Genomic DNA, 27,773 nt, shown 5'->3' on the forward strand with positions numbered 1-27,773 from the left:
TCAAGTCCTTTGTCAAAAATATGTATTGAGAATATTTTCTATCTGAGAAACAAGCAAGTGTTTAGTTTGGCACTTTGAGGAGTGGAAGGAGGGGCGCCGGTTGAATGATGCTGCTCCCTTTGGGGAAGGAAGGAAAGAAGGCAAGGTTGGAGGTGGCTTTTCCCGACTCCAGTGCCACAGAAAGTTCCCAGCAGGGGGCAGCAGAAACCAGCACACAGCTCCAGGGTCCAGAAGCCAAAGTCTACAGAGTTGTAACGTGTCGGAGGCCAGAGGGGCCTTGAAAGCTGTCAGATTCAGCACATTCAAGGGGCACATGGGGAGACTGAGGACCTGAGAGGAGGAACATGCCTCCCCCCTCCTTTACCTGGCTCAGTTCTCATCCTTCCACCTTCTGCTCCACTGCCCTTTCTCTGGGAGCTTTTCCAGCCTCAGCATCTCCCTCCCCATCCCACTCCTGCATATGAACGTGTAAGTTGTCTCTCTCTCCCCAGACACTCAGTTCTTCAAGGACTGGAGCCGGAGCCGGTGAAATCATCTTTGTGATCCCAGGACCTGGCACAGAGAAAGTGCTAAATGGATGTTGGAGTGAGTGGCTGCCACCCTGGGCACTGCTCTTCCAGATTCCTGGACCCCAGCTCAGCCTCCTGCACCCGGCCTTATAGCCAAGGGGGTGGAAGTTCCCCTGTTGCCTCCCAGGAAGGTACAAGGGGACCCAAGGTCTTCATTCATCCTTTTGTCCCACAAGCACTCATCTTGTGTGTACCAGATGCCCAGGATACAGAGGAAATGACAACAATGATGATGTTGATGGCAACTACTGATTTTTATGAAATAAACTCTACTGATTACCAGGCGCTCCTTTAAGATCTTTGTATTTAATAACTTATTTAGGGGAGAAAGGAAAGTTTCCTGCCTGCAAAGAGCTCCTGTGCTAGTTGGGGAAAGAGTCGATTACTCCTTCGTTCACTGAATAAAGATTCGTTGAGCACCTACCATGTGCCAGCCATGTAGCTGCAGCTATGAACAAAATAGACAAAATCTCGCCTCAATATGGAGGGTAGAAAATGAAGCTTCCCTTCTGGTAGCCGTGCTGGTGGAGAGACGATAAATAACCTCCATCACTAAAATCATGACGCATTAGATGATGATAAGTGCTACCAAAAAGAATAGAGACAAAACAGGGATGGGGGACAGGGCATCCTGGGGGTGCAGTTTGGGGAAAGGTGGTCTGGGAAGGCCTCACTGAGAAAGTCACCTCCAGGTGAAGACGTAAAGGAAGTGAAGGAGGGAGCCACACAGATTTCTGGGGGAAGAGCATTCCAGGCAGGGAAGAGCAAGTACAAAGGCCCTGAGGCCAGAGCATATGCCATGTTCAAAGACTAGCTAGGGGACTGGAATAAGGTGAGTGACAGGGAGTGTGGTAGGGAGGTATAATGGGGGTCAAATCCTGCAGGGCCATGTGGGCTGTGGTAAGGCTGTTGGATTTTGTTCTGTGTGAGATGGAGAGCCACTAGAGGATTTTGAACAGGGGAAGGAAGGCAGCCAACTCAGGTTTTAGAAGAATTACTGTTGTGTTGAGAGTAGGCTGTAGGGAGCATAAGTGGAAGCAGAGATATGGGAGAAGAGGCTGCCGCACTGATGCGGGGCGGGGTGGGGGGTGCACTGATGGTGGCTTGGACCAGTGGAGGTGCTCAGGAGAATGTGGGCTTAGAACAGAGTAGAGCGCTCGCGGAGGGAAGCGAGGGGGCAGAGTGTGGGTGCCTCTTCCCTCCAGGATGGGCGGGGGCTGCTGAGGAGTCCCAGAGGCAGCTGCCATTGGAGGAACTGGAGAGGCCTGGAGAGGGCTCCCGGATCTCGCTTGGAAAGAGCGGCTGAGTTGAGCATAAGGCTGGTCTCACCGTCTCCCACACTGCAGGTTAGATGTCACCTCACACCCCACACCCCACGTGACACTCCCTGTCTCACTCACAGCCCCACAGAGGTGCACTCGCCAGAACACACAGAGTGAGGGAGGGAGTGGCATGTCCCCACCCAGCCCACGGCCACGTGGCTGGCCTGGGTAGGGGCTGCAAGGAGCAGTGAGGTCCTCTCAGGAGAGCCCCAAAGGGTAGCACATTCTTGCCGCTCTCCCTGCCTCTCCAACTGAGCTTGTCCCAGATGCTTGGCACTGATGCTGATTACAATGGTGAGGACGACTTGCTCTTCAGGGGCGTGCCCAGCTGACCCCTCCCTTACCCTCCTGGGTCTTAATGTGTGTGCGAAGGGGCCCTGAAATGTAAGCTATGACCCCCAGTTGCCCACCTCCCAGCCCGGCCTCCCCTCCCTATTTCAGGCTCCCAGGTCGCTGCCCCTGGATGGTCCCCAGCCTGCATCTGCCCACAAGCCCCCTCCCAGCCCTGCCTGTGGCCTGCCCACCAGTCTGCCTGGCACTCAGCTCCCATCCGTCACCCCCTCCACTCTAGCTGTAATCACAGCTCAGCCCAGACCCCCCCTCCTGTGAATAATTGGGGCTGATTTAGGGGCTATCAGGGGAGAGAGGGGGGGCTAATGGAGTTCGTGGGGGGCCGCCCTGGTGATGAGGGGAAGGTTGAGAGGCAATTAGCAGGGCTGACAGCCTCGGGAATCACCTAATGCGCCCGCCTACAATAAGAGCTGGAGAAGGTTTGGGGGGGGCTTGCCCCACCCCCATATCCAGGGGTGGACTTGGACTTGGGGAGGGACCCTGGCTCTCCCTCAGCAGGAGTTTGGAGGACTGATAGCAGGAGGGACTTCCAGAAAAACAAGGGCAAGAGCTGAGGGTTGGGGGGCACTAAGGAGAGGGAGAGAGGCTGACAGGATGAGTCAGGACCTCCTTGTCCCCCATAGCCCCCCACTCCCCACCACACACGCACGCACGTGCACACACACACACACACACGCACGCACACACACACAGAGCCCCAGCTGAATCCTATCCCTCGCTGGGGACCAGCTCCTGATTAATACCAACATTAGCCCTGAACACTCTCCCCTCCTGGCCTCCCTGTCATTAATTACCTCCTCTCCCAGCCCAGCAGAGGGGAAGCCAGCTCCTTCGGGGCGCTAAAGGAACCGAGTCTGACCCCCTGGCCAAGAAGCCACTCCTGCCCTGCTCCTCCCTGCTTCCGAAGGAAAAGAGAAGAAAGGAAGAAAGGAATCTGGAAGGAGGGAGGGAAGGAAGGAAGGAAGGAAGGAATGGGGGAAGGAAGGAACGAAGGAAGGAAGGAACGAAGGGAGATTTTGTCCCTCTGTCCCTAGCACTCTCGTACCCCCCAATCTCCCTCTCTGAGGCTCTTGCCCTTTGGAGTCTCTGCAGTCTGAGCTCCATCCTCACCCCTGGAGATAGTCAATCAGGAGCTGAAGAACCTCTGACTGGAAGAGGGGTCTCCCTAGACGAGGGGGACAGCCAGATCCCGGAGCCCCTTCCCCTGCCAACATCCCTTCTGATTTCAGGTTGGGAACAGGAATTTGCACAGATGCAGGCAGAGAGCCAAGTTCACACAAACCTTCACACAGGGACTGTCACAGGCAAACACAAAACCAGACATCCTGGGACCAAAGTCACCCTGGGAGTGGGAAGGGGGTGGCACTCCACTCTGAGATCCCACCCCCCACCACACACAGTCACAGTACAAACTTCCAGAGCATGGATGGCCACTTGGAGAGGGGCAGCTGAGGTGTCACAGAACATCCAGGTGCCAGTGGAAGAGGCTCTGCCTCCACGACGGGAGGTTGGCGGTCAGTTGCATGACATGAGCCTCAGGAGGAGGGATCCCTGCCTTCCCTCTCTCCCTGGGCTGCCATCTTGAATCACTCTAGCTCAGTGGCTCTCTCTCTCTCACACACACACACACACACACACACACAGAAACACACACCTTAAAGCCAAGTGTAGTGAACTGATACCAAGCCCACATCCACCTCAGCTATCTGGCCCACCCCACAGTCTGCTCCTTGCCCAGGGCACAAGCACTAATTCCCCTCTCAGCCCCCTCTGCCTCCCCAGAGCCCTTTGCCTCCCAAGTTGTGTCTCTACATGTCATCCTTTGAGAAGACCCAGCAGCCCAGCTTCCACTCAAGCATATGGGGTGGAGGCTCCATGAGATTTTTCTGAGCCCCTCCCAACCCCCCCGTGAGCCCCGTTATAAGACCAAGCGAGCCTGGAGACCCGACAATCGATATCCCTCAAAGATGAAGACGCTAATAACTTTATCCCCTCTTGTCCTCCAACTCTTGCCTACATTAGCTCTGACCACAGGCCCCAGGCAGCTGGGACCTCCACTGGGCGGGCCTGGAGCTGAGTAACCCCTTCAGATCCAGGTGGGAAGCAGAAGGGTAGAGAGCAGGAAGGACTTCCTGCAGGAGGCCACTGGGGTAGAGGGTAGAAAGACCTGGAAGTATGTTTCCCACTCCTGGATGGCTCCATTGGAGACCTGACTCAGAGTCTTTAAGGATTTGTGACCTTAGAAGCACCCTATGAGGGCACCAAGGTCCACATCTAATCCCTGAGGGCTGCCCACAGGAGGTGAGCTGGGAGGAGTTCCCACTGGGAAAAATCAGGGAGTCGGGGGACTGGAGTGGATGGGGGCACTCTGGGCCTGTCCTCCCTGCAGACCCCCGAGCTGAGGTCTCTTCCTCCACCAGGGTGCATTGCGGCAGCACAGAGACCTGCAGCCCACGGGGTTTTAGAGGGAGGAAGCCCCGTCCTCACCTCACACGCTCCGCAGCTGCAGCCAGAGGGGGTGGTCTGGATCGGGGACAAGAGCTTCTCCTCTGTGAGCACTGTACCCCCAAACTACCCCCTGCCAACCCGTCCTGCCCCAGCCCCAAAGACCAGGGCCAGGGCCTGGGCTGAGGGCACTCAAAGCCTGTGGTAGGATAGCGAGGAAGAGAAAACAGGAGGAGGAGGAGTGGGAAAGAGAGGAATAAAAACAACACAGCAGCTCTGGGCCAGGCCCTGAGGGAAGAGCTCTACCCTTGAGACTTGTCTAAACCCCAGAAAAACCCTATGAGGTTAGCGTTGTTATTAAACCCATTTTGCAGAGGACTATACCAAGGCACAGGAAGGTGAATAACTTGCCCAACATCACACAGCTGCGAAGTGCAGAACCAAGCACTTTGCCTCCAGAGTCTAGAAGCTCAGCCTCCAGGGAGCCCAGCCCTGGAAGAAGAGGAAGGGACCCAGTTTAGCGGGAGGTGGGCTGAAGAGCCTCTTGGTCCCGGGGCTCCATCAGAGGCAGGGCTCAGAGTAAAACATGCTGCTCCGGGCATCTCGTGCTCCGTCCCTCTGCGTCTCGGGCTCTGCCTTTTTCTCCGTGCCCTCTGCACGCATGCCCTGTTTCTCCGCACTCTTCTGGGCTGTCCCCTCTCTCTGTCTCCGTGTCCTCTCTGCCTCTCTGTGGGCACCTCCTGCAGCTCCAGCCCTGTTCTGTCTCTGCCTTTTCTGGCTCCAGATCTCTCTCCTCCCCACCACCCCTGAGCCACAGCTCTCAAACTTTCCATCTTAGCACTGGAGTCTCTCAGAGCTGGGGTCGGGTGGGGGGACAAATAGAGACAGTCTGGGAGGGGACTGATGCTTGGAGCAATGGAGTCACCTCACTCCCTCCTGGGGGGCTGGACAGCCCTGTGGTCCGGCCCGGCAGTAGGCTGAAAGTTGAGATCCTAGGTCCTGGCTGCTCCCAGGACTGTCATCCCCTCTCTCACTGGATAGCCTGTCCAAGGCCACTTTAGGAATTAGGCAAGACAGGCTCTCTCCAGCTGGTGCTTACAGAGCCCAGGGCCCGTGGAGAATGGAATTTTTCTAGGATCTCTCTTCAATTTGGGGGTCCAAGGGGGTACAGGACAGGATATTTTCTACCCAGGCTGCCCCAGCGCTCTGCCCACACTGTTCCTGGAAACCCGAACAGATGCTCTGTTCTGTCGGGAATCCAGCCCCTGAGGGAGCAGGGCAGGAAGGAGGCAGAGGCTGCATAGGAAGGCTGAGGGGGTTGGGATGGCTTGGACCCCCGGGTTCTTTAGAGCACCCATCCCAGTGCCAGGGGCCCCTGGGGAGCCCCACTGGCTTCTGCACCACTGATTCCCCCTCTTCAGAGTCAACATAGAGGAGCTGGCAGAAGCTTCCTTAGAGAGGGGAGCTCTGGGTTCTTTCCTCCATGCTGGGTGTTCTTGCAGTGCCCACCACCCTATCTGAGCTTCTGTCTTCCAACCAAGACAGTCATTTCTGAGAGGGAGGGTGGAGGGAGGGGCCTATGCCAGGTCTGGGAGACTCAGATGTCTGATCCCCACAGCCTCAGGTTGCTGTCCCTGTCCCAGCTCCCCACGGGGCCCTCAGGGTCTCATTTCATTGATCCCCCTGCAGGCGTCCATCTCAGCTGGTGATCAGCCCCTGGTGTGTGTGTGGTGGGGGGAAGCTAATGGACTTGGCACAGCCAGGAGGTAATTAATGGGGAGCGGGCATGTGCTGCAGTGGGGGGGAGCACCATAATGACAATGGAATCCAACAGCTCTGAGTGATGGGGGGCTGTGTGTGTGGATGTGTTTGCACGTGTGCCTGGCTGTGTGTGGCAGGCAGGTGTGCCTGTCGATGTGCCCTCTTCATGTCTGTCAGCGAAGGGGAGGGTATTGGGGTGCTCTTAGACCATGAAGCTGGCAACGTGGGTGCGAGCCCCCTCCTCACCATCCAGGACAGGGTCCCAAGCCCAGATTGCCTGGAGTGGCTGGTTGGAGTGGCTGGCTTCAGTTTCTGTTCCCTGATGGATGAAAACTATCCAGTTCCCTCTCCCATGCTCTCCCGGAATTTCCCTTTCCTGTCCTAACCTTGTTCCCAGAACCCCTCACCTCACCTGCCTGGCTTTTCCAGCAATACCTCTAGCTGTGGTTTTAAGAGACTTTGATGCCCTAATGCTCTTGACCTTGGAAATGCTCCACGTGCCCTCCCAGTTCCCTTCTGCTACCTGACCTCCATCCCCTCTGCTTCAGTGATGGCCCCATTCCTGTTCAATGTGGCCCGAACCTCAGACCCCCCCCATGCCTCTACCCACAGAGTCTCCAAGGCTGGAAGTGTCCCACCCCCTCCATAGCCCTGAGGAGAGGCTCAGGGGCCAGAGCAGATGGGGCGGAAGGGAGTGGGGGTGAGATAGAAAGCGCCTCCCAGGAGTCCATGTTATTCTCCAGGACATTCTCTGATTCAGCTGCTTGTCTCACCTGTGTCTGTTTACCCCACTCACTTGCACCTCTGTCTGTCTCTCCATTTGTGTCCATCCATCTGTGTGAGTATGTCTCTCTCCTGTCTGTGTGTCTCCACATCTGCAGGTCCTGTCCCTGTCTCCGTCTGCACTGTCTCTCTCTTTGCACCTGTCCCTGGGCTCACCTGTTGGATCTTATCCCACAGCCTGTCTCTCCCACCATGTGCCCTCCCCTTTTCCCTCCAATTGCTCCACCTGCCCTCCTCACGGGGGTGGTGCAGCATCCACCCCACCCATCCCAGGGCAGGAGAGGAGGGCCTATGAACTTGGCCCTCAGGGACCAGCCCCCGCTATCAATCAGCCTGCAGCCCTGGGTCAGACCTCCATTAGCACTAACCAGCTTGGACAAGAGGCAGACACCAGCGGGCTAGGCCTAGGGGTGATAAGACCCAGATTGAATCACTGTGGGGCGGGGGGAGCTTGGCACCCAGGGACATGTGACGGCTACACCATTAGCCCTGAGGAGCCATGGGCAACATGGGTTATTGCAGGAGCTGGCCAGGTGATTGGAAGTGATGGGGCTGCGGGGGTGGGGGGGCTGCTCCTCCTGGGCTCTGGGTTCCCGGCTCCTGGGTGAGAAAGACGGGGGCAAGGCCCAGGTCCTGGGGATAGGGGACCTGATCCAGCCTCCGTGCTGACAGAAGCCTCGGGCCACTCAGTAAGGCCAGTGGTGTCCCAAGGGGTAGAGGGGAAAGGAGACTCCACCTCCTCACTCAGGCAGAATGGGACCTGGAGATGGCTCTGTCCTTAGGAAACAGCCACCTTGTTCAGTCCCTGGTCTCCAGGTGCTGATCTCAAAGCACTTAAAGCCAAGAAGAGTGACAGAGGGGAAGGAATATGGGGTCCTGCCTCCCTCACCATTCCTTTCTCCTGCTCCTGTGTCCCTGCCACACACACACACTCCCTCTCTCTCATCCATTTGTTCTACTTTGTGCACACTCTGTTCTGGGCACCCCAGTACAGGAAAGACTCCCACCAATGCTTCCATCCTGTCCACCATGAAATCTAACTTCCATCCCTCCCACTGCAGCACCAGCCTTCCTGAACGTGAAGTACAGAGATAGGCAAGTGAGGTCTGAAGCTCTGGGAAGCCTGACTTGAGGCTGCCTCACCACCAGGTGAACAGGGTGACCACAGGACTGGGAGGCAAATAACAGCCACGAGGTGGAAGTGACAGCTGCATGGAGAGGGGTAGGCAGCTGAGGGGAACCAGAGAGAGGGCAGATCCCAGAGAGTCATCCCCCTACCTGAGTCCCCATACCCCTTCCCAGAACGACGTCATTCCAAGAATTGGCAAGAGACACGGCCAAGGGGTAATAAATATAATTGCTATGACGGAACCCTGCCTAGAGAAGCAGGACCATCCTCCACTCCCAGGCCCCACTTGTCCCCTCCGGCATGCTGAGGGTGAGTTGGATGCTTTGAGATCACCCTGGGGCTGCTGGGAGCTGTGGGGCTTGCTGAGGGCAGGCCCCATGTTCCAGCTACCCAACCCCAGCCCCCGCGCCAGCCCCCTAGCCCAGGACGTCCAGGTAGACGGGAGGTGCCTGGACCAGGGCTTGCAGCCGAGCATGCACGTCTTTGATGCTGTGTCGTTGCTGGGGCTCCCGCTGCCAGCAGCCCCGCATAATGGCGTAGACCTCGGGTGGGCAGGCACGCGGCCGCTCCAGCTCACGTCCCTGCGTGATGCACTCGATCGCCTGGGGCCACCGAGGGGAGAGAGGAGGGCAGCCTGGGTCGGGAGCAGCAGCGTGAGGCCAGCCCCAGCACTGCCCCTGCCTCACTGAGGTTCTCAGGGCAGGTCACACAACACGTCTGGGCCTCTTGGCTACTAACAATCTAAAAGGATGCAGCGAACCCCAAGATTCCTTTCCACTCTGACACTGAGCAGTGGGAGGGATGAAGGCTGGAGAGACTCTGAGAAGGTTGGGCTGAGGTAGGATTGCTCCTCCAAGGGCTGGAATCAGACCCTCAGAAGACTTGCCAGGTGGGGTGAGGAAGGGGTGGGCCTGAGGCATTTGCCAAATCCATCAGCACAGTGTTGAGGGCTGAATGGAGGAAGGGAAAGCCCTCTGCTTTCCGCTCCAGGGGACAAAAAGAAAACAGAGCTGGATTGCTGGTAAAGGCCTTGACAAATGGCTGGCTGGCATTTTAAGGGAGAGGGCAACCCCACTTTCTTTTCTCTTCTGTCGGTACCACTCTGCTGGGACCTAGGTCCTCTGAAAAGAAACTACAGCTGGAAAGATCAAAGTTAGACTCCAGGAAGGACCGCTAGAGCAGCTAAAAGAGCCAAAGAAGAAGAGATGGTGGCAGGGAGATGGTTGCAGGGACCTGGAGCCTCTTCCCCCTTTTTTCCTCCCTCCCCATTAGAAGACTTGGGTTATAGGCAGCACTAATTCCATTCCTTCTCTCAGTGCTTGAGAAAATTAAAATCTATAACCCTCTCCCCCACCCCACCAGCCTCCAGGGAGCAGACTGCATTAGGAGGAGAAATGGAAACTGACAGCTGCGAGCCAAGGAGGGGGTGGGGGAGCTGCTCTGGGAGACAGAACACCTGGGGCCTGCTCTGACTGTGTCCAGTCAGAAGGGCACGGGGAGGAGGCAGGACCGTCCTTCCTACAGTCTAATCTCCAGCCTTCCTGCTGCAGTCAGGTCCTCCTGTGCTGTGCTCCTCTTCTCACAACTCTCCCACCCTGATAATGCCTATTAGGTCTACAAAATGCAGCTGGGGGGGGGGGTCTGGGCTCCATTTATAAAGTGCTTTGAGGTTCCCCCAGGAGCCCGTTGGGCCTGGGCTTAGGACAGTAAACGGAGGCAAGAATAGGAGAGGGGAAGGACGCAAGGAAAGAACAGGGTTGGGGTGGAGGGAGCGCAGTGTCGGCAGGATGCTGGATGGGTGCCTGCTGGCAGTGGGATGAAAAGCAAAAGGGCGCTCACTTCCCTGAAAAAGGGCTCTCGGAAGGAGCAGGGAAGGGGCGGCCAGCAGGGGGTGACCCGCAGGGCGAGGCTGACCTCTGTGTTGGAGAGCTGGTACCAGGGCTGCTTGCCGTAGGTGAAGATCTCCCAGAGCACCACACCGAAGCTCCACACGTCGCTCTCGGTGGTGAACTTGCGGTAGAGGATGCTCTCGGGCGGCATCCAGCGGATGGGCAGCATCGTGCGGCCTCCCACCTGCCGGTGGGCGGGCGCCGCGTCACCTCCAGGGGGCGCCCGCATCCACAGCCTCTCCCGGCGCAGACCCGGCCCCAGCCCCGTCATTAAAAATAAATAGAAGTGGCTCTCCCGCCCCTGGCTAAGAGGGAAAAACCGATGGTGCCCTTTCTGTCCGGAATAGCGGAGACAGACCCTCCTCCACTGGAGGCCGAGGAGGTAGGAGAGGGGTTAAAAACCAGAGCCAAAGAGTTCTGGCGTGCCCAGCAAGGGCAGGCTCTCCTAGGGGGACTCGGCATCCAGCGTGTGCGCAGTTTGGATGCTGCGGGAGGGTTTGGGACGAAAGACCCTTACGCGGTAATAGTCAGTGCTGTAGATATCCCTGCTCATGCCGAAATCGCCGATCTTGACCACTAGTCCCTGACCCACCAGACAGTTGCGCGTGGCCAGGTCCCGATGCACGAAGTGCAGACCCGCCAGGTACACCATCCCCGCAGCGACCTGGCTAGCCACGGCCAGCAGCTGCCCCAGGCCCAGGGGCCCTGGAGCCACGTCCTCCCCGCCAGCCAGCAGCTTGGCATCAGGCCCGTGGGACCTGCGAGAGAGTAAGGGAGAAGGGCGGGCTGGGAGGGGAGAACCCCCAGGAGCCTGAGGAAGGGGAGGCCGGGGAGCTGGGGTGGAATGGAGGAGGGGACTCAGCGGGAATGGAGAAAGCAAAGAACAGGGGAGCCAGCTGTCTAGAGGGGCTGGGATGAGGAGCCAGAGGTGTGTCCACCTCCAGGGCTTCCACCCAGGCCGACACTTTCCACATTCATGCCTTCCTCTCAAGCAGCCCCTTTGAACTCCAACCGCAGCATTCAGCTGTCCACTGGCCCCTACAACTCTTACCCATGGACACTTCCAGCTTAGCCCTTGTCTAAATGTTCAGCATCTTCCCTGAGCCTGCCCCTGCCTCAATGAAGGGAACTGCCCCCCAGGCTCTGAGCCTGAAACCTGGGAGTCCTCCTTGATTCCTGTCTCTCTCACCTTTGCCCTCAATATCCAGCCATTCCTGTGGGGTCCTCCTTCATTCCAAAGGTTTCTTCCTTCACCCCACAGCCACCACTCCAGATCTGTCCCTGATCATTCATCTCCATTCCCCACAAGTTCCTTCTTCTGAACCTTTGCCTGAGCTGATGGCTTTGTCAGTACTGCCCTTTCCTACTAGTCAACTTTCTCCTCATCCGGTTATTTCTTCTTTATCCCAGGTATTCGTCACACATCTCCAGTGCGCCAAGTGCCACAGCTACAGTGGAGAGCAGGATGCAGATAAACGGGTCACAGCAGTGCAGTGTGAGGGGCACCTGATGGGCACTCAGGGTAGGGATGGAAGAAGTTAGGGAAGGCTTCCTGGAGGAAGAGGCATCTAAACTGAGATGCAAGCCGTAAGGAAGAGCAGTGGGTAAGCCATTGGAAGGGGTCAGGGACAGGGGTGGGTGAAGTGTCTGGGAGGGAGGCTCAGTGTGCTAGGCAGAGGGAACTGTAAGTACAAAGGCCCGGAGGCAAGAAGGAGCAGACGGCTTCTCCTAGGGCAAGTCTGCCAGACTCGTCTAGGAGCTTTCATGATTCCCTCCCTTGGCTCCCCGTGCTCCGTGCAGCATTTAGAGCCGTTTCTCCACAGCCTGGGCCCCAGATGGCGGCATGCCCCTGGCCCGCATCCCCAGCCCCCAGCGCCGAGCCCACACTGTGTCTGTGAACAAGGGGAAGGGCTCCTCCCTGGCCTTCTCTTGCCTCCAGTTTCTCGGTCACCTCCACACTCATCTCGGGTCTGGCATGGTCTCCCTCCTGCTCCGCACCCTCCATGGGCTCCTCCCCAGCCCCAGGATTAGCTCAGCCGCTGCACTGTCTCCCAGCTGAATTCTGCAGCCTGACTGCATGAACGACCTGTCACTCGTAAGGGAGTGTTTGGGGACCAAATCGTGACCATCACCTGGACAACCACACCATGCTTTCTCATTCAGAGCCACAGTCCCCTTGTTGTCCCTCTTACTGGTGGGGAAACTGAGGTCAGAGAGAAAAGCTACTTGGCAAAGAAGTCTCAGCTAATAAGTTGCAGCTGATTCCAAAGCCTGGCCCTCTTCCTCCTCACATGGCCCCATCCTCACAGGGGGCGATCTCTTGGGAGAAGGACTGACAAAGGGAATGTGTCACCACCCGTGAGTCAGAGGTTGAGAGCAGGGCTGTGCCTGGGGTCACATCCCCTCTGGGCCACTGACTACCTGTGTGCCCTTGGGCAAGTCACTTAAATTTTCTAAGTCTCATATGTGAAATGGGCATGTTTCTTGAAGTTATTAAAATTATCAGCACAGGGCCAGCCCCGGTGGCCTAGTGCCTAGGTTTGGCATGCTCTGCTTCAGTGGGCTGGGTTCCATTCCTGGGCATGGACGTACACCACTTGTGGCCATGTTGTGGTGGTGGCCCACATAAAAAGTGGAGGAAGACTGGCAACAGATGTTAGCTCAGGGTGAATCTTCCTCAGAAAAAAAAAAAAAAAAATATATATATATATATATATATATATATATATATATACATCAGCACCAAGCAGTAAACGTATCAGAGTTGTTCTGTCCAAAGCCAAATAAATGAATTTTTGGTAACTCTCTTCAAGTATAAATTGCCATATATGCTTGGAGACTTTGAAAAATAAATATATATTTATATTATTATACAATAGTCCCTCCTTATCAGCAGAGATCTGTTCCAAGACCCCCAGTGGATGCCTGAAACCGTGGATAGTACCGAACCCTATATAGACTGTGTTTTCTCCTGATACATACATACCTATCACAAAGTTTAATTTATAAATTAGGCACAGTAGGAGATTAACAACCATAACTAATAAGATAGAACAATTGTAACAATATACTGTAATAAAAGTTATGTGACTCTCTCTCACTCAAAATATCTTATCGTACTATCCTCATCCGTCTTCTTGTGATGATGTGAGACGGTACCATGCCTACGTGATGAGATCAAGTGAGGTGTAGGCATTGCGCCACGGTGTTATTTTTGGACCTCGGTTGACCACAGGGAACTGACACTGTGGATAAAGGGGGACTACTGTACAGATATATAGGTACAAGCATGTACCGCCATGATAAGAAAGAACTGTACAGTATATAACGTGGTGCCTGAACATAGAAAGTGCCTGACAAACGTTTGTTGTTGTTGCTGTTGTCTAGTTATCTTAACTGCCACCTCCTACAGGCCTGGCTTCTGCGTGCCACACACAAATGCACACGGACCCTCTGCAAAGCCCTCCCGTCCTGAAGTTTGAGCTCAGGACTTCCGCTAGCTCAGCCTCCCTGACTGCTGTGCTCCCTGTCTACCTCCCTGACACTCCGTCCTTCGCCCAGACTGTCACATTCACACATCTGCCTCAGAGCTCCTTGGGGACAGGAGCCATGCCTTCCTGCTTCTTCTTGGTGTCCCTCCTCAGTTCAAAAGACAAGCAGAGACGTCCCTGTAGGGAAGGGGGGACGGGGCTCAGAGCGCGGGGCCAGGGGCCAGCGCTGGGGCCAGGCGCTCGTACCGGAGGAAGCGGTTGAGGTCACCATGCCGCATGTACTCAAAGACCATGAGCAGCGGGCGGCCCTCGGTGCAGACGCCGAAGAAGCGCACGATGTGCTGGTGCTGCAGCATGGTGAGCAGCTCGGCCTCGCGCTGGAAGTCTTGCCGAGCGCTCTCCGACACCTCTTTCAGCGCCTGGGTGGTAGGGCCAGGGACAGGACTGAGTGGGGGCCCAGCCCTCACCTCCCCACATCCAAGGTGGCCCACCTTGTGAGCCCCAAGTTGTGAGCCATGCCAGACCCCAGCATGCCACCCCCCAGCTTGACCACCCTGTCCTGGAATGATGGTGCTCCAGGAGGTGGACCCAGGCCAGCCGTCCCTCACGGACAAGGTCCTACCTTGACGGCCACCAGCATCTTGTCCTGCTCAGGCAGCAGGTTGTGGCACTCGGCAAGGAAGACCTTCCCAAAGGCACCCTCCCCCAGCTCCCACTTGAGCACGATGTCTCGGCGCTTGATGTGATGAACACCTGCGGAGGGGCTGGCAGGATCACACAGGAGCCCAGTTTTGGGAAGGATGGGGTGGGGGCAAGGACGGGACTGTGTAGCAGGGCTGTATGCTGCGCAAGGGTGCCAGCCAGGGGATGGATGGGGACTGAAATTGAGCCTTTACTCCTTCACCACGCCCCGTGCTGTGGGGTGGATGGGGTGGGGGTAGGGTGGAAGGAAGGCTTGTTCAGACCTGGGGTGGGCAAAGGTGATGACACAGTAGCTTCCACACACACACACTCACGCGTATGCACGTATGCACCCAAACGTGTCTACAGGCTCGCCCCCACCCTTGACCCAGCACAGCCCCTCACAGGCATCACTGAAGTATTGTGGGTTCTCGATGATGTGGCCTTGGAGCCCAGAGCCTTTGCCCTCAGTAGGAGACAAGGAGCTACCACCCAATGTCATGAAGTGCAGGGACATGGCCAGTCCATCCTCTGGAGCCAGCACAGCGGGACCTGGGGAGGAGACAGAGCTACATGGAGGAGTCACAGCCCAGGCACATACCTTGGCCCCTGCCAGGTTGCAGGGTGCCAAGTGACCCCATCTTGTGACTTGCAGGGGAGGAACAGAAGAGCTAGGGAGCAAGACAGCAGGCGGGGGAAGGGGAGGCACTGTGGCCTCTCTCTGTCTGGAGCCTCTCCAACCCCAGGCCCCATGGGCCGCCAAAGAACTCCCCCACCGCCCCCCCGCAGAGCTCAGCCCTCCCAGACCCACTTAGTGTTTGACTACAATCCAGCCGCCAATTAGCAGCTGCTCCCTCTGAAACTACCCCAGCAGCAGCCCCGACACACACGCTCTCGAGCCCGCAGCCAGGCCCTCACGTACCCCAAACACGCACTCGCTCAACTCCACGTGTGCACAGGCCCCTCGTGCAGAGGACAGAGTCAGAAAGAGCCAGGAGGAAACCAAGCCAGCAGGACAGACTGACAGCCCGCCCCTCTGCAGCCCCCCAACTCACGGTTGATGCCAAACTTGTTCCTCCGTCCACATTTGTTGAGCACAAGGAACAGCGTAGAAAGGAAGAGGCAGGCAAAGACAGCCAGGCCCACGGCCACAGAGACCTGGGGGTGGGGGGTTAGATCTGGGGCTTCTCCTGTGCTCTCAGAGCTCCCCGATAGCAAACTGTTTCTCCATCTTGCAGAGGAGCCCAGAGCCAGGCTCCCCACCTGCCTCCTCCCCGCCGTGCCCCAGGCCGTGGTTGTGACGGTGGCTGACCAAGCCCCCGCCAGACTGTAGTGATCCCCACACTCTGATCAGAAGTGACATGCAGATGAGCGCCCAGCCCAGCCTCCCAATCCCAATTCCTCGACAAGCTTCCACCCCGCAAGCTCACCCCAAAGTGTGTCTCATCCTTCTTCTCCACTGGGTCTCTGGATGTGCTGTTTGTGTCTGGGGGACACAGAGCAGGAAAGGTGGGCCTTGGCACACACCAAGTCTCCTCTAGCAATTCCCCACCCTGGCCCCAGCTGACCCCTCGGGGATCAGGTCAGCTGTGCCCTCTGCCCCAGCCTCAGCTCCAGGGGCCAGACAGACATGCCCTCCAGCCTGGGCTACTCACCCACTGGCGAGAAGGAGACTGCAGCGGGAGGGAGGAGAGAAAGCAGTCAGATGGGAGAGGAGAGCAGCAAGCCCCTTCCCCCTCTGGGATCATCCCTTCATGGGGTGGAGGTGAGATGGGGCAGTGGGGCTGCTGGACCTCAAGGGAGATGATGCACATGGCCCTTTTCCAGCTGGGCTGTGGATGCCCTGGGACACGGCTCTCTCTTCAGCCAGCTCAAGTGGATGGAATAGCTCAGGGGTTCAGGACTCCTGGGGCTTGGGGGAGGCAGGGGCAAGGAGGCCAGCACAGAGCTGGACACCAGAATTCCAGGCTCCTTTCTGTCCAGGACCAGGCACTCCAACTTCTGGGGTCAGGATCACAGCAGGAAGTGGGCCAGGCCTCCCTGGACACCTGGATCTGTACCCAGGTGGAGCCCAGGGAGCAGGGGCAGGGTTCAGGGTGGCCCTCGCACCAGGGATGGGGTCCTCAGGGTTGAACTCGAAAGGGTTGTCCATGAAGGCGACCATGACGGAGGCGGAGTCCTGGCCATAGGGGTTGGTAGCCAGCAGCGTGTAGTTGCCGTTGTTGACGTGGGTGGGCTGGTTGAGGCGCAGGCAGCCGTGCCGCATAGTCTCGTTGGCCGCTGACTCTAAGAACTCGGTGAAGATGAAGCTGGTCTCATTGAGCACAGAGCCGTTGAAGAGCCAGCGCAGAGTGGGTGCTGGCTGCCCGTCCACTGAGAAGGGGATGCACCAGTGGTGCTGCTCCACCGCCGTCTGCAGGTGCACGCTGGCTGGGACTGTGAGCCAGAGAGTCACAGTGAGAAGTCAGGGGGTATCTGAAGGGAACCCAGCCCGAACCTGACAGGTCCAGGGGAGGAAGCTGGGGAGAGCCAGAAATCAGATGGTGGGCCTAAGAGAAACTGGTCAGGAGGCCCTAAGACGTTCACAAGGAGAAACATTTTGAAGACAGTGGACAGTATATCTTAAATAAAGCAGGCAGCAGGTGTATGAAATTCAGAAGCTTAAAGAATTTAAGAGGAGGGCTTAAAGTATATAAGTAATAGCCTTAGAGACGTGGGGTACCAGTTTATAGAAATTAAACATGGAGTTTTTTGGATAAGGGTAAAATTAAGTGTCATCAAACTTAAGAAGATCGGGAGGAGGCCTAAACATCAAACAAGCAAAAAACCCAGTTAAAAACCTTTTTGAAAAAAGATATGGGTTTGAAATAGACCCAACCTGAAAAAAGGGAAATCCCCTCAATAATAGAAAATATATATATATAATCAACATCTACAGTTGATACTGGAATTCTAGCCAGCACTCCTGCAATGGAATACTATTCAGCAGTGAATTGAATGACCTATAGCTACTCCCATTAATATGGATGAATCTTACAAATAAAATGTTGAGTGAAAGAAACTAGACATAAAATGATACTTACAGTACGATTCCATTGATATATGTACAAGAACAAAACGAGACCATATCGATAGGGAAGGATATGTGTGTAAAATTATTTTTAAAAGCAAGGAAATGATTATCACAAAAGTCAGGATGGGGTGGAAGAGAAGGACGGGCTCTGAATGGGGAAAGGAAGGGAGTGTCTTCTGAAATGCTGGTAAGAATAATTGTTGTTTAAAGTGTTTATCTTTTATGTACATATCTATGTACGTTATATTTCAGAAGAAAAATTATATAACGTAGAAGATTTAAAATAATTTGTTGGCAGACCTAGAGAAATTAGGCAGCAAGCCTAAAGATGAACTTGGCAGAGGGATTTCTTCTTTTAAAACTAGGATGTAGGGTGAAAGTCCTACAAAGGGACGGGCATGAAGAAATACAGCAGAGCATTGAGAACAGCGGGGCAGCTGGCGTTGAGGGCCTCAGGTAGCAAGACTTGGGCAGGGGGCCAAAAAGAAATCCATCTGCGTCCCTCTGGCCTTGACAAGCCCCCAGGACTTCCCCCAAAGGATCAGGTTTTCATGGGAATCTGGAAACAGCTGGGAGGGAGCAGCTGTGGAGATATACATCCCACCCCCTTCCTCCAGCCCCCCACCCTCACATCCTCTTTTCAGGGGAGAAGGGATGGGGGTGGGTACAGGGGCAGACATTGGGACTCACAGGAGACGTTGACCTGAACAGAGACTTCAGCCCGGCCCACATCATTCTCTGCCCAGCATGTCACATTCTTCCTATTGAGATCACTGGTGACATTGGCCAAGGTCAGCCCCAGGGATGGTAGACCCCCAGATTGCTGAATCAGGGAAGAGAGAGGAAAACCAGGAAGAGTGTCAGCTGGCTTGGGGCTGGAGGCAGGGGACTGGAGCTGATGTCTTTGGGGGGCCCCTCTGGCTCCACATGGAAAAAGAGAGGGGGACTGGAAGGGGAGTAGGCTGAGGGTAGAGATATGGGAGAGAATATGGCAGGAAATAGCCCTCCTCCCTTAGAGCTTGTTCGAAGGCTATCTCCTGGATCATTTATTTAATGATCTGAAAAACCTAGACCATAACCAATGACCTCAAAATAGGCACAAATACCCTGAACCAAAACCACTCATCTAAGCAGATAAATAGAGTTCATGAATCCCAAATACCAAATATACACAACTCACTGAAGAGCCAACTAGCACCTCACCACCTACGCATTCTTGTTTTACACAGTTCTAACAAACTTAGTCTCAGCCCGAGGAAGATCAGAAACAAAGAGATGGCGCTGATAACAGGGCAGCAGGTACAAGCAACAGTAGCCTCGTGACCTCCTTTGGCAGATGAAGACAGAGAGTGAAGTTAGAGAGGCAAAGTGACTTGATTCTGAGTCATCAAAAGATTGAATCAGGTTCAGATTCTCTTCCTAAGAAACCATGGACATGTGGAAGTTATCTGACCTTAAGACAATTCTTAATCTTGCTGAACCATGGGGGTTTTTTTTGTTTTGTAAGCTGAAGAGGTAGACAGAATGATCTTTCATCATTTTAAATGATCTTTCATCATTTTAGAAAGCTATTTTCATAAAATGATGAAAATAAATGGAGTAGTGGACAAATCCCATTTATTTGGAAATTTCATAATTTCCAGATAAACGTGGAATCTTTTGAATAAATGCCAGAGGAGGTGAAGTTTCCCTTGGCTTCCATTGGAATATGTGAATTCAAAGATTCCAGAAGAGCTCTCCAGCCTCCCGGGCACGCTCTGGTTTCCAGCCACCTCTGGGGAAGCCTTCCCTAAGCTTCTCGGGGCTGCCCACTCCTCCAAGTCACCCTGGGGTATGGCGTCCCGTTAACTCTTCCCTTGGAGCTGCTCTGCCACCCTTTACTCTCCTGAGGGTGACCAGCCTCCCCTCCTCTCCATTTAACCCAGTTAGGGTGTGACTTTTCTATAAGAAGTTTCTAGAACACATGAGTGGTAGCAAATATGTAAATCTCCCAAAAAGCAAAGCAAAAACCTGGAATTTCTCAAAACACTCAGTTGATCAAAGGTCTCTCCACAGATGGCCATGGCCAACCTCTTGCCTCTGCCTTGTCCCTTTCCGTGATTCACTCTTGGTGGCTTTGATCTCCGGGAAGGGAAACCACTCCATGGCTAGTGGTCCCTCCGCCATGTCTGGACCCCCCTCCTCCAGTAGTTCCTCCTTCAATATTGTTCCTGGGGAGTCCAGCAATTCTGGGGTTGACTCTCCTCCCAAAGTGAGGGTCTCCAAACTGAAGTCACACCCCTGGTCCTGTTGGCCTGGCTCCTCCCATGAGGTGGACCCTGTGTGTCTACCCAGAAGGGGCCAGGTTTTTGGGTGGGTACAGCCTTCTTGCCAACAAGGCCTCCTGCGTCAGCTGTGGCTGCTCTCAGCTTCCTGTCGCCAGCTGAGGACAAAGGGCAAGGCCTATGAAGGTGCCCAAAGACCATCTGGATAACAGAGGTAGAGGCCAGAGAGTGCCCAGAGGCAGGCAGGACATCAGAAAGCCATCACATCCACCTCTTCAGTTGACAGATAAGAAAAATGACATGCAGGCAGATTAAGGAATTTTTCCAAAAAGTCATTCCAAAAATGAATTAATCAGAAAGCTGAAACCAGACCTGTGCCTCCTTTACTATCATACACTCATCACACACATCAGAGGATGCTGCTTCCAGAATCTCCAGAAAAAAAACGGATTTCCCCCAAGAACTCGCCTGGTTGCAGGCTCACAAATATCGCACCGTCTCCCTGGGCCTCAGTTTCCTTATCTAGAAAGGGGCTGGGAGGGAGGGATGGTCTGTGGGGTCCCCCTCAGCTCCAATATGTGAAGGCTCTGTGACCCTCTGACATGCAGCCAGCATTGTTTTCCCAGAGAGGGGGCCGAAGTCTTGGTGGATCCAGCAGAGCCTGGGGTCCCTGCTGGGCCAGGGCCCATCCTGAGGGCATGCGTGTGCCTGTAGTTGCCCCACAGCATCAGCCCAAGCTCCATGGATCTAAACCATCTCTGTCCATCCCTCGCCCATGTGTGCTTCTTACTGGTTGCCTCTCTTTCCGGGTCTTTGTCCCCACAGCCCCGTCCAGGCCTCGCCCAGGGTGAGGGGGAGCGGGGGTGGGGAAGGGCTCCTCACCATCACTGTGGCTGACTCCTCCAGCTCCGTGAGGATCCAGCCGGCCTGCTCCAGGCCCTGCCCCTCCACCTGGCACTGCAGCCACACGTTGTCCCCCACGTCCACAGAGGCATTGGGCACCTGGACCTTCAGCAGGGGCACGCCTGGCCGCCCAGGATCCCCGAGGGGTGTTAGAGCAGGGAGTGGCCTCAGAACCTTACCCCAAGGCAGTGCTCCTCCCCCCACCCTCCTCAGTGACCCTGAGCCCCCCATTGGCCATGGGCCCCAACTTTCAGTTTCCCCCAGCTCTTGGCAATGCCCCAGGCCCCCTTCAGTGCCTGCTCCCCAAGCCCTGCTCCATGTCCTCTCCCCAAGCCCATAACTCTTTCCCAGCCCCTTACAACACGTCCAGCACCTACCACAGTTGGTGTTGGACATGAGGGCAAGGGGCCCCTGCTGGTGGCACTGCAGCTTCTGTTCACGTACTCCGCCCAGCCCCTCCTCCTCCCAGCGCTGCAGCCAGCGCAGGGCACAGGAACAGTCCAGAGGGTTCCCCAACAGGACTCTGGCGGGCGTGGGGGACACCAAGAGAGTCAGGGAAGGGACAGGTGGTGAGCCTGGAGCCCCAGAGAACGAAGTACTACAGTAAGAGGGAGCGCATTTAGTCAGTGGGGTGGACTGTCTAGAGGTGAAGGAGTGGGGACACAGGAGAAGTTCCTCTCAGGGACCCCAGTAACAAGACATTATTAAAAGAAATAGAATGCAGATCAAAGACGGCCGGCTGTGCGCCACACGGAATTCCCTTACCCTGGGCTCCCCAGGGTGACAAGCCAGGTGAGGGCTCTGAGCAGGGTGACAAGGAAGGAAGGGCACTGCCTTCCGGATGACCCAGAGACCTTAGGTGTCCACCAAGCACACGTGGACCACTGCTGTCGCCCATCCCATGCGCATGATGTGCTGGGAATGTGGGCGAACGTGCCCGTGTGCACAGGCGGTGGGCCTGTGGGTCTGCTCAGCACAGGCCCAGAGAATTGTGCCAGCCCCCAGCCTCCTGAGCACGTACAGATCAGTCGTCCAGGCCAGCTCTCCATGCCACCCCCCGCCCTGCATGCCCCCAGAGCAGTAACCCCTCAGCAGCTGGGCCTGCAGCCTCCCCTTTGATGGGGGGTTCACAGGCATGCACAGAGTCCCCAGTCTCAGCTCACAGCCAAACACGCAGTCCCCAAAGGGAGCCACCCCCTCCAGTTCCACGTAGACACAGCCACATACCTTACACAGAGACACAAGTGCCCACGGACACACACATCTCACACACACACCCCTGCACACTTGCTGCTCTTGTCCCTGGGAGCCCCCACACTCACAGTTGCTGTAAGGAGAGGCCCTGGACAGTTTTCCAGGAGAGAGACTTCAGAGCATTGAAGGAGAGATTCCTGCAGGAGTCGAGACAGAACGAGACAGACCCTATGAGCACCTGCCACCCACCCTCAGCTCTGACCCAGAGGGAGAGAGGGGAGGGGAGGAGCCAAGGATGAAGTTGACATCTCGCTTCCCCCTCCCAACCCTGGCCACTAGAACCAGCCAGAGAGGCAATGAGGGTGAATCCCACTCTTCTCCCTGGGACAACAAGGGTTAACCCCACTTAACCCCCTCCCCAGACCCCAGGGAGCAGGTTCTGAGAGAAGAGCCGCTCCGCCCTCCCCCACCCTTGGCCCCAGCTGGCAAAGTGCTGAGGCCCCAGCTGGGGGAAGGGGCTCCATCTGTGCTCCCCTGCCCACAGAGCCCAGGACAGGGCCCAAGGAGGAGGCAAGACCGCGGCTCCCACAATGCCTTGCCCCCTACTGGATGACAAGGATCTCAGAGTGCTTCCTCAGGTCCCTTCCCCACTCCTCCTTCCTTCCCCTCCTCAGAGACTAATGAAAGACTCTGGAAGGGACCCCAGGCCCCAAGCCCCCTAGCTGTAGAGATGGAGATAGTGAGCTCAGCAGGGGGCCAGCTCCAAGCCACACAGGAAGCTGGTTTAGGAACCCCAGTACTCTGTGACTTGCACCAGGCTGCCATTCCCGGGACCCTCTGCCTCTGAGGGCCTGCCCTGACACCTCTCCTTGCCTGGCTGTCCTATAGTTTGTGGGGGCTGAGTTGAAGAGACACCACCACACAGGGATCAGAAAGACCACCCACTTTAGCCCCAGACAGATCTGGGTGTGGTTCTGTCCTGCCACTTACAGCTGTGTGGCCTCAGCCCAGAGACTTAACCTCTCTGATTCTCAGAACCTTCATCTATAAGATGGGGATAACCCTATCTCTCTCACCAGATTGACTGTGAAGATTCACTGGCAGAGGCATTGTGAGGGGTCACGAAGTACACATTTTTAACTGAAGTTTTATTGTTGCTAAATCACTGGACACAACAGAGAGTTTAGAGTGCCCAGCACAACTCTGAGAATGACAGGCCCCAAGGCCCCTCTCATCTCTCATATGCCCGTCGTGCAAAGGGGGAGCTGAACTCCTGCCCTCAGAAGGCCACGGAGGGGCTGCCAGGGACTCCAAGGGTCTCTCCTTTGGAGGGCTCTCCTGCCCACCCCTGCCCCTCCCTGTCCCCTGCAGGAGGGGTGGCCATGACTCCCAGGAAAGGGGAGGGTGATGAGTGGCAGATCTGAGACCCCAGCTCCCGGGCCACCCCAGGGGCCAGGGAGGGAGTGGCAGATGGAGTCCCAGCTAGTACCTGGTGTGTATCTGAAACCTGGGAAGAAAAATGGGGCGTGAACCTATGAGAAGTGTCCCTGTAGCATGAAGCATGGAAGTAAGATAGCAAGAAGGACCTTCTAGCTGCCAGGGGTGGGAGCTGAGAGCACGACCTCCCTGAAGTCAATGAGAAGAATCCCCAGGAGAATGGGTGAGCCGACTTCCCTGACCAGGCTGGGCCTTCCTCAGAACAGTTCCTGGGGAGGGCCAAGCCCATTAGCCACCCAGTCCTGGATGTCCTCCCAGCCCCTCTGCCCAGCCCCAGCCACTCACAGGCGACTGAGCCGAGGAGTGAAATGGAAGGCATCTGGCGCCACGAAATGGAGACCACTCTTCACGATGGTGCTGGGGAGGGTGCAGAGGGTCAGCGCCCAGGGCCGTAGCCACCCTGGCCTCTCTGCCCACGCCAGCCCCAAGTCCCCAGTGCTGAGCCCTGGAGCCCTCCCCATGCCCTCATAGCCTCCTCAGCTACCCTGGGCCCCTAAGACCCCTGAGTTTTCTGACCTCCTCCAGCCCCTCAGTCCTCAGCCTCCCAAGTCCCCCAGGTCCTTAGTGCCCTTGAGCCTCTGGTCCCCCAGGCCCTGTGCTGAGCCCCACAGCCACAGTCCCCAGCCCCCTCACAGGTTTCTCAGCTCCCCCAGGCCCCGCAGGTCATTGCGCTCCAGACGCTGCAGATTCTGCTGGTTCTCGATGTAGCTGTGGGGAGAGGGATGGGAGTCACAGCGGCTCAGGCCCACAGTGGAGTTCCCATAGCCACCCATCTGCTTCCCTCACAACCACACATGCATGTGTGCACACATGCACACTCACGTGCTCACAGTCACATACAGACCTGTTTACACACATACACGTGCACGGGCATGCACACACACGCATACACATATGCACAGAGACACACCTCCTCACATACAGTCATGCATGCATGCATGTGCATGCATGCATCCTAGCACCATCACACATCTCTCACATGTGCGCACACAGTCATGCACATACACACGCAGAGGCATAAACATATGCACAGGAACACACCTCCTCACGTAGTCACACATGCACATGTGTGTGCACGAACATGTGCATGCTTACACTCTCACACAAGGACACACGTATATATCTCTCACAAACACACACATATAAGTGTGAGAATGTGTGTGCATACTCACGTTCATAAACACACACAAGTCCACTCTCAGCTAGGTGTTCAGCTCTTACGCACAGGGCCTCTCCTGCACATGCTCAACAATGGGGGTCATGCTGAAACGCTTGCTTCCACAAAGGGCCTCGTCACTGCCACTGCCCCACCCAGCACGGAGGAAGCCCTGGGGTCATGCAAATATACCTGGCGCTCCCAAACACGCCTGCTCTGGGCTCACCCATCGCGCCACACACACATATACACACCCCACCCTCTCCCCTCAAGGCCACTGGCCCCTCCTCACACTCAAGCAGCAACCCCTACTCCCCCACCCCATCTTTCAGCAGAGCAAGCGAGAGGCATGGAGGCTGTCAGTCAGGGACCCCTTGAACCTCTGCCTGCCCTAGGAGGGACCCAGGAAGGAGGAGAGGTGCAATGAGAAGATGGAGTCAGAGTTGGGGCGCGGACTGGCTGAGAGAGCAGCGATGGGAAGGCTCAACATCGGGGGCAGAAAAACACCGACAAAGAGAAACGGACAGGAAAAGACTGGCAGAGAGAGAGAGACAGGCAAGGAGAAAGACAGATAAGGAAAGGGAGACAGATAGATAAGGACAGAGAGCCAGAGAAAGCAAGATAGGGAGACGAGAAATAAAGAAGTAAGAGCAGGCATGTGGGAATGGGGGATGGCTGACGCCCTATGCCCTGCCCCACTTCTGGATCTGGAACACCACCGAGTTCCTGAGAAGTCAGCTGCCCGGCAGCGGGACGTCAGCGTATCCCACACACACACACACACACACATGCCAGGGGCCCCTGACTCATTGCCTGTTCTCAGAACTCTCCCCCTCTACCCTCTTACTTCCCCTAACTTGTGGGAACCAGGAGCAGCCTGAGTGACCCCTCTCCCTGTCCCCAGCCTTGGCCCCAGCAGGAAAGCCAGGTATCAGGTCCTCAGTCCCCTGATGCCCAGGGAGGAACCTCCAGTGACTCCGAGGGTGAGTAGGTCCCTGTCCTGCCCACACCCCCAGTCCCTGCCCAGAGGGTTTAGAGCTGTGGGGACCCAAGGAGGAGTGATAATGCAGTGGCCGGGTGTGTCGGAGCTGTCAGGCAGCGTGCTCAAAGCTGCCTCATTCGTTTGGATTCATAATCAATCTGTCTGTTCGAGTCCATTATCTCCTCGTTAGCTCTGCGGGTGAGGGAGGAGGAGGGGACCGTGCAAGCGAAGGCAGGGGGTCAGGCTGCCGCCCCACCCAGAGGGACATCGCAGCTCACTACCCTGCATGCCTCCTGGTCCCCAGCCCCAGCCTATCCATGCCGCCCCTCCCTCCCTCCAGCCTGAACCCACTTTGGGCTTGGAAGGGGACTGGGAAATGAGAGAGCTGATGCGGAACAGTCAGGAGGCTGGGCTGCTCTGAAGACCCAGGGTGATGAGTGGACTGAACTGGGGGTGGCAGCTTGGATCTCATGCCCCCTCCCATCATGCAGAGAGAGACCGAGGTCCAGACCAAGACAAGGCCATGTCCTCTCCTCCTGGTCTCCCTAGGGCCATTAGAGAGAGAGACTGAGTACCTTCCCGTTAATTACCAAGATATACCCGAGTAACTCAGTGCCAATTCTTGCAGCCTGCTCAAGTAACTTCCAGACAGTGATGGCCCCTGCCTCAGATACCTTCCAGCCCATCACTGCAGGAGGCCAGGTTTCCTTGCCCACCCTCTACGCCCCCGGCCACAGGAGGAGGATTTTCTAGCTGTTCATCCCCTCTCCTAGAAGTCTTGCTGGCCCCACCAGCCACATAGAATACTCAAGTATTTTCCAGTCATCACCACGTGATGCTTGAGTACCTCTAGGCCAATTATTACAGAATACTCCCATAGGTTTCTCCAGCTGCTAAAAAGTACTTGAGTATTTTGTAATCAATTACTGCAGGATGTCAGAGTACTGCAGAATGTTGGAGATTCCTCCCAGTCTTGGGCCCTGAAGGGAGGAGAGTGTTCCTCAGCAACGGCCTTAACTCTCTGCCCCAAGTAGGGAGACAAGGGAGGAAAGGGAGATGGGGGTGGGGAGAAGGAAGCCGGGAAGGGGTCGTGGGATCCAAAATCAAGAGGTCGTGAGGACAAGAGATGGTGGAAATAGGGAGAAGCTGCGACTCCTCACACCTCCCACCTATTCCAGTTCAATTCCCAATTCCAGGGAAAGAGTTGGCCTTGCCTCGTCATGACAAAGAAGGAGGTGAGGTCCAATTTCCCCCTGGAAAGGAGATATGGCGGTAAGAGCGCCGAGTGAGGGGTTCTCCGCAGCTAGCCACCCCCCTGCACGAGGCCGTGCTTAGGCTCTTGTCTGAGCTCCAGAAAGCGGCTTCGAGACTGCGGGGCTCTCTCAGACCTGGTGTACCGAAAGCCACCCTGGATCTCCCCGAGGCTGCACTGAGATCTAGGCAACGTCTAGGCAGTAACTGCGGTGGCTGCCAGGGCAGCGGCGGCAGCGGAGAAAAGTCCAGGCACAACCGAGGGCTGCTGCGGTACCAGCTTCCCGCCGCGCCTGCCCCTCCGGACCCAGCTAGCAGGCGGGGAGTCCGCGCCCTCGGGGCACGGCTCTGCCCGCCGGTCCCCGCGCCCCCTCGCCCGCCGGACACTCACAGCTCCGTCAGGTTCTCGGCGCCCGGCAGGTGGCGGAGGCTATCCAGGGCCCCAGGCTGGGTGCAGCGCAGCCCCGAAGGGCCGTGGGGGCAGCAGGCATCGGGGCAAGGTGCGGCGCCGGCAGATGCCAGCATCAGCCAAGCCAGCAGGCTGCCCGGCCCGGTAGCCCGACCGTGCCAGCCGAGCTGTCCGCGCCGTCCGCCTCGCAGCATCGCGGCGGCGCCCGCCTCGCCCCGGCCGGGCCGCCGTCTGTGCGCTCGCAGCAGCGGCTGCCGGGCCTCCCGCGACATGTGCGCTGGGCGGTGTTAAAGACCCAGCCGCCAGGAAAGGGCGGAGCCAGCGGCCCCCGCCCGGACCCGCCCCGCCCCCTCCGGCTCCAACCCCTCCTCCTCCTTTCTTAAGCCCCCAACTCTGTCCCCACCGCTTTGGGGGCCCCCGCGCCAGCTTTCTCCCCCAAGACCCCCCTAGCTCCGGGAGACGCGGAGGGGCCGCCGCAGAACGCCTCAGAGGTGTCTGCTGGGAATGGGGGAACTGGGAAGTTGATACGTTATTTCTATCGGCCTAAAGCAGCTGCCTTTAGGGGGGAGGGGAGATGACTGAGCTGGGGAAAAGGTTGCCGTCCAGGTCATCCTAGCCAGCCC

At 56.6% G+C, this 27,773-nt stretch overlaps 1 protein-coding gene across 1 annotated transcript; it reads right to left on the reverse strand.

Annotated features, from left to right (window-relative positions):
• Positions 1-8,569: 8,569 nt before the first annotated feature.
• Positions 8,570-27,447, reverse strand: NTRK1 (neurotrophic receptor tyrosine kinase 1). Its single transcript, XM_070608509.1, has 17 exons — positions 27,133-27,447; positions 23,986-24,060; positions 23,638-23,709; positions 21,984-22,052; positions 21,039-21,184; positions 20,641-20,783; positions 18,185-18,317; positions 16,531-16,857; positions 16,077-16,094; positions 15,852-15,907; positions 15,477-15,579; positions 14,827-14,973; positions 14,363-14,493; positions 13,987-14,159; positions 10,767-11,007; positions 10,275-10,433; positions 8,570-8,962 (listed from the first exon to the last, which is right to left on the reverse strand). The coding sequence occupies exons 1-17, from the start codon at positions 27,420-27,422 to the stop codon at positions 8,777-8,779; spliced, it is 2,469 nt and encodes an 822-aa protein (XP_070464610.1). The 5' UTR covers positions 27,423-27,447; the 3' UTR covers positions 8,570-8,776.
• Between the last annotated feature and the right edge of the window lie 326 nt (positions 27,448-27,773).

Source organism: Equus przewalskii, unplaced genomic scaffold (genome assembly GCF_037783145.1).
Source record: "Equus przewalskii isolate Varuska unplaced genomic scaffold, EquPr2 ChrUn-9, whole genome shotgun sequence".
In the NCBI taxonomy this organism is placed as follows: Eukaryota; Metazoa; Chordata; class Mammalia; order Perissodactyla; family Equidae; genus Equus; species Equus przewalskii.

Excerpts from the sequence above, each read along its gene's own strand:
- NTRK1 (XM_070608509.1), bottom strand. The coding sequence starts at position 27,422 with ATGTCGCGGGAGGCCCGGCAGCCGCTGCTGCGAGCGCACAGACGGCGG. Across the intron at positions 16,858-18,184 it reads TGTTCAGGTCAACGTCTCCT|TCCCAGCCAGCGTGCACCTG; the intron begins GTGAGTCCCAAT and ends TCTGGCTCACAG. Across the intron at positions 14,494-14,826 it reads ACAATACTTCAGTGATGCCT|GTGTTCATCACATCAAGCGC; the intron begins GTGAGGGGCTGT and ends GCCCCTCCGCAG.